Here is a 7,181-nt window from a genome sequence, read left to right as displayed (position 1 = left end):
ACTACTACAGTCAACATTCTGACACAGTTAACTACTATAGTCAACATTCTGACACAGTTAACTACTATAGTCAACATTCTGACACAGTTAAATACTGTAGTCAACATTCTGACACAGTTAACTACTATAGTCAACATTCTGACACAGTTAACTATTAAAGTCAACATTCCGACACAGTTAACTACTATAGCAACATTCTGACACAGTTAACTACTATAGTCAACATTCTGACACAGTTAACTACTACAGTCAACATTCTGACACAGTTAACTACTACAGTCAACATTCCCTGACACAGTTAACTACTATAGTCCGACACATTCTGACAAAGTTAACTACTATAGTCAACATTCTGACACAGTTAACTACTAGCAGTCAACATTCTGACACAGTTAACTACTACAGTCAACATTCTGACACAGTTAACTACTATAGTCAACATTTCCTGACACAGTTAACTACTATAGTCAACATTCTGACACAGTTAAATACTGTAGTCAACATTCTGACACAGTTAACTACTATAGTTAACATTCTGACACAGTTAACTACTAAAGTCAACATTCTGACACAGTTAACTACTATAGTCAACATTCTGACACAGTTAACTTCCATAGTCAACACTGACACAGTTAACTACTATAGTCAACATTCTGACAAGGTTAACTACTATAGTCAACATTCTGACACAGTTAACTACCACAGTCAACATTCTGACACAGTTAACTACTATAGTCAACATTCTGACACTGTTAACTACTTAAAGTCAACATTCTGACACAGTTAACTACTACAGTCAACATTCTGACACATTTAACTACTATAGTCAACATTCTGACACAGTTAACACTACAGTCAACATTCTGACACAGTTAACTACCACAGTCAACATTCTGACACAGTTAACTACTATAGTCAACATTCTGACACAGTTAACTACTATAGTCAACATTCTTGAACACAGTTAACTACATAGTCAACATTCTGACACAGTTAAATACTGTAGTCAACATTCTGACACAAGTTAACTACTATAGTCAACATTCTGACACAGTTCACTACTAAAGTCAACATTCTGACACAGTTAACTACTATAGTCAACATTCTGACACAGTTAACTACTATAGTCAACATTCGACACAGTTAACTACTACAGTCAACATTCGACACAGTTAAGCTACTACAGTCAACATTCTGACACAGTTAACTACTATAGTCAACATTCGACACAGTTAACTCTATAGTCAACATTCCGACACAGTTAACTACTACAGTCAACATTCTGACACAGTTAACTACTACAGTCAACATTCGAACAGTTAACTACTTATAGTCAACATTCTGACACAGTTAACTACTATAGTCAACATTCTTTGACTCAGCAAATACTGTAGTCAATATTCTGACACAGTTAACTACTATAGTCAACATTCTGACACAGTTAACTACTAAAGTAACATTCTGACACAGTTAACACTATAGTAACATTTGACACAGTTAACTACCATAGTCAACATTCTGACACAGTTAACTACTATAGTAAATTTGACAAGGTTAAAATAGTAAATTCTGACACAGTTAACTACCACAGTCAACATTTGACACAGTTAACTACTATAGTCAACATTCTGACACTGTTAACTACTAAAGTAACATTTGACACAGTTAACTACTACAGTAACATCTGACACAGTTAACTACTACAGTCAACATTCTGACACAGTTAACACTACAGTCAACAGACACAGAACTATATAGTAACATTCTGACACAGTTAATACAAGCAAATTCTGACACAGAACTACTATAGTAAACATTTGACACAGTTAACTACTACAGTAAATTCAGACACTGTTAACACTATAGTAACATTCTGACACAGTTAACTACTATAGTAACATTTGACACAGTTAACTTCTATAGTCAACATTCTGACACAGTTAACCAGTGCCCTATGGACTCTAAATAGGAAATAGGGTGCAATATGGACTCTAAATAGGGAATAGGGGTGCCTATGGATTAAATAGGGAATAGAAATGGACTTAAATAGGGAATAGGGCCCTATAGACTAAATAGGGAATAGGGTGCCATGGATCAAATAGGGAATAGGGTGCAATATGGACCTCTAAATAGGGAATAGGGTGCTATATGGACCTTAAATAGGGAATAGGGGTTGCATATGGACTAAATAGGGAAGTAGGGTGCTATATGGATAAATAGGGAATAGGGTGCCATAGGACCCTAAATAGGGATAGGGTGACATTTGGAAAACAATAATGTAGAAAAGCCTCACCAGGATCTAGTAGTAGATCCTTCATTGTTGGGAGAGATTTAATGCTAAGGAAGTCTATCGAGACCATTAAGAAATTATGATTATGCAACTGTTAACTTTTAGAGTTAATTTAATAATCTCCGTAATTTTTGCAGCTTCACTTCAGAGCATTACAGGGAAATGTTAAGACGAGACCTGCAAGCAGAGAGGACCAGATGGATTAGCTGCCTCAGAGTGAAATGTTTAAGTGTTTATAGGCTCACGCAGGAAGAGAGGGCCAGATGTTGCAGGTGGAGATCTGGAATATAACAAAAAATAGAGTAAAGGATGAGGGTAGGAGACTAATTCACACTTCCACAAGTATTAAGAAATAATAGAATAGACTAAAATGGGATTAGAGTAACAGAGTAGGTATTATTTTAAAATGTTGAAAGATGTAATATGACATTTATGAGTTAGATGTTAGATATATAGACTGACCCACTCTACTGTTGAGATATAGGCTGAACCCTGTGCTGCTGATATATAGACTGAAGACTATATATATATAGACTGAACCGTAATGAATATAGACTGACCCGTACTCTAGTGATATATAGACTGACCCTGTAATCTACTGTTGATATATAGACTGACCCGTAATCTACTGTTGATATAAGACTGACCCTGCACTCTACTGTTGAGATATAGAGAATATCACTGTTGAGATATTGACTGACCTCACTCTATGTTGAGATATAGACCGAACCCTGTAATCTACTGTTGATATATAGACTGACCCTGTACTACTAGGAATATAGATGACCCTGTACTATCGTTGATATATATAGACTGACCCTGTACTTAATGTTGATATATAGACTGACCCTGTACAGAACTGTGAGATATAGGCTGAGATGTACTACTTCTGTTGAGATATTGGTGACCGGCTACTGTAAAATATAAGAGACCCTGTATACTGTTGAGATATAGACTGACCCTGTACATGGTGAGATATAGACTGACCCTGTATTACTGTTGAGATATAGACTGACCCTGTACTCGAGATATATGACCCTGTACTCTACTGTAAAATATATTAGACCCGACCCTGTACTCCACTGTTGAGATATCGACTGACCCTGTGCTGCTGATATATAGACTGTCCCTGGATACGCTCTACTGTCGAGATATAAGCTGACCCTGTGGGCTGATATATAGACTGACCCCGGAACTCTTACTGGTAATATATAGGTGACCCTTGTGCGATATATAGACGACCCTGAACCTACTGTTGAGATATAGGCTGAACCTGTGCTGCTGATATATAGACTGACCGTAATACTGTTGAGATATACAGGACCCTGTACCTACTGTAAAATATTAGACTGACCCTGTAACTGTTGAGATATCGACCGACCCTGTGTGCTGTGATATATAGACGTCTGACCCTACGTGGAATATTAGAGACGAGACTGCAATGTTGAGATATAGACTGACCCTGTACCCCTAATGTTGATATATAGGCGACCCTGTACTCTACTGTTGAGATATAGACTGACCCTGGACCTCACTGTTGAGATATAGGCTGACCCTGTACTCTACTTAAAATATATAGACTGACCCGTACCTCTACTGTTGAGATATTGATGACCCTGTACTCACTGTAAATATATAGACAGACCCCTGTACTCTACTGTAAAATATATAGATTGACCCTGTACTCTCTCTGTTGAGATATAGACTGACAGTATCTACTGTTGAGATATAGACTGACCCTGTGCTGCGATAGGACTGTACCCTATGTTGATATATAAGAGATCCTGTAATTTCACTGCTGGAGATATCGACTGAACCTGTACCCTACTGTTGAGATATAGACTGACCCTGTACTACAGTTGAGATATAGGCTGACCGTACCTACTGTTGAGATATAGACTGATCCCGGACTCCCACTGTTGAGATATAGGCTGACCCTGCACTCTACTGTAAAATATATGGACTGGACCCTGTACTCTACTGTTGAGATATAGACTGACCCCTGTACTTCTACTGTTGAGACATATGCTGACCCTGTACTCTACTGTAAAAATATATAGACTGACCCTGTACTCTCACTGTTAAAATATATAGACTGACCCCTGTAACTTTACTGTTGAGATATAGACTGATTCATGTACTCTCACTGTTGAGATATAGACTGAATTGGATATGTAGATGACCCGTACCCTACTGTTGATATATATAGATGAACCAATACTGAGATATGACTGACCCTGTACAGTTGAGATATAGATGATCCCTGTACCCTACATTTGATAGTATAGGCTGGGACCCTGTACTCTACTGTTGAGATATAGACTGACCCGGGACCTCACTGTTGAGATATAGCGCTGACCCTGTACTCTATGCAAAATATAGAGACTGACCCTGTAATCTACTGTTGAGATATAGACTGACCTGTACTTACTGGTTGAGACATAGGCTTGACCCTGTACTCTACTGTAAAATATATAGATGACCCCGTACTACTGTATATATAGACAGAATGCTGCTTGATATGTAGACTGACCCTTACCTACTGTTGAGAGATATAGACTGACCCTGTACCCTACTGTTGAGATATAGACTGGACCCTGAACTCTACTGTTGAGATATAGACTGACCCTGTACTCTACTGTTGAGATATAGATCGCGACCCTGGACTCTACTGTTGGAGATACTCAGGCTGACCCTGTACTCTACTGTAAAAGATATAGACGACCCGTACATCTACTGTTGAGATATTGACTGACCCTGTACTCTACTGTCGAGATATAGACTGACCCTGTACTACTATTGAGACATACGCGACCGTACTCTACTGTAAAAAATAGACTGACCGTACTCTACTGTTGAGATATAGACTGACCCTGTACTCTACTGTTGAGATTATAGACTGACCCTGTACTCTACTGTTGCCAGATATAGATTAACCCACCCTACTGTTGATATATAAGACTGACCCGTACTCTACCGTTGAGATATCGACTGACCCGTACCCTACTGTTGAGATATAGACTGACCCTGAACTCTACTGTTGAGATATAGGCTGACCCTGTGCTGCTGATATAGACTGACCCTGAACTCTACTGTTGGATATATATAGACGACCCTGTACTCTACTGTTGATATATAGACGACCGAACCTATACTGTTGAGATATTGACTGACACCCTACTCTACTGTTGAGATATAGACTGACCCTGTACCTACTGTTGATATAAACCGACCCTGTACTTTCTACTGTTGAGATATCGACTATGTACCCTACTGTTGAGATATAGACTGACCCTGTACCCTACTGTTGACTATATATGCTGACCCTGTACTTCTACTGTTGAGATATAGACTGACCCGGACTCTACTGAGATATAGGCTGACCCGTACTCTACTGTAAAATATATAGACTGACCCTGTACTCTACTGTTGAGATATAGACGACCCTGTACTCTACTGTTGAGATATAGACTGACCTGTGCTGCTAGATATGTAGACTGACCCTGTACCCTACTGTTGATATATAGACTGACCCGTACTCTACTGTTGAGATATCGACTGCGACGTACCCTACGTTGAGATATAGGCTGACCCGACCCTACAGTTGATATATAGGCTGACCTGTACTCTACGTTGAGATATAGACGACCCTGGACTCACTGTTGAGATATAGGCTGACCCCGTACTCTACTGTAAATATAGACGACCCTGTACTCTACTGTTGAGATATAGACTGACCCTGTACTCTACTGTTGAGATATAGACTGACCTATACTCACCTATTGAGATATCGACGACCTATATTACTGCTGAGATAAGATGACCTAACTACTGTTGAGATATAGACTGACACACTACTGTTGATATATAGAGGACCCATACCCTATGTTGAGATATAGGCTGACCCTGGACTCTACTGTTGAGATATAGACTGACCCTGTACTCTACTGTTGAGATATAGACTGACCCTGACTACTCATCAAGTTGAGAATAGATGGACCCCGACTACTGTTGATATATAGACTGACCCTGTACTCTACTGTTGAGATATAGACTGACCCTGTACTCTACTGTTGAGATATCGACGACCCTGTACTTTACTGTTGAGATATAGACTGACCACTGTACTCTACTGTTGATATATAGACTGACCTATACTCTACTGTTGAGATATAGACTGACCCTGTACTCTACTGTTGAGATATAGACTGACCTCTACCTACTGTTGAGATATAGACTGACCCTATACTCACCTATTGAGAATCGACGAACTATACTCTACTGTTGAGATATAGAATGACCTTATACTCCTACTGTTGAGTAAGAGACCCTATACTCTACTGTTGATCTATAGACTGACCCATACTCTACTGTTGAGATATAGACTGACCGTACTTTATGGTTGAGATATAGACTGACCCTATACTCACTGTTGAGATATAGACTGACCCTGTACTCTACTGTTGACATATATAGACTGGTTAAACCTGCGATATAGACTGAACCTGCTGCTGATATATAGACTGACTCTGCTTGACTGAATATAGACTGACTGCGACTGTGCGCTGAGACTGACCATGTACTTGATATATAAGAACGACCCTGTGTGCTGATATATAGACGGACCCTGGCGCTGTTACGATAGACTGACCACTGTACTGGGATACATAGACTTTGACTATGTGCTGACCATATAGACGGACAAACCGCAACACTGCTGATATATAGACTGACCCAACCACTGCTCTGAAGACTGACGCAAACCACTGCTTTGAAGACGACCCTGTGCTGCTGATATAGACGACCCTGTGCTGCTGATAGATGGACTGGACCCTGTGCTGCTGAGTATATAGACTGACTTTAAAGTGGTTCCTTGGACGGACCTTGCTAT

At 39.5% G+C, this 7,181-nt stretch overlaps 1 protein-coding gene across 1 annotated transcript in view; it reads right to left on the bottom strand.

The window, feature by feature from the left end:
- Positions 1-4,733, bottom strand: part of LOC123727733 (keratin-associated protein 5-1-like) — a 140,646-nt gene extending 135,913 nt beyond the window's left edge. The window contains exons 1-2 of the mRNA XM_045696739.1: positions 4,722-4,733; positions 3,917-3,944 (exon numbers count right to left, since the gene is read on the bottom strand). Coding sequence (XP_045552695.1) covers positions 3,917-3,944; positions 4,722-4,733 — 40 coding nt within the window. The remainder of the gene's footprint in view (positions 1-3,916; positions 3,945-4,721) is intronic.
- Positions 4,734-7,181: the final 2,448 nt, after the last annotated feature.

This window comes from Salmo salar, chromosome ssa16 (assembly GCF_905237065.1).
Source record: "Salmo salar chromosome ssa16, Ssal_v3.1, whole genome shotgun sequence".
Classification (NCBI taxonomy): Eukaryota; Metazoa; Chordata; class Actinopteri; order Salmoniformes; family Salmonidae; genus Salmo; species Salmo salar.
This window is presented reverse-complemented; position numbering and strand designations above follow the sequence as displayed.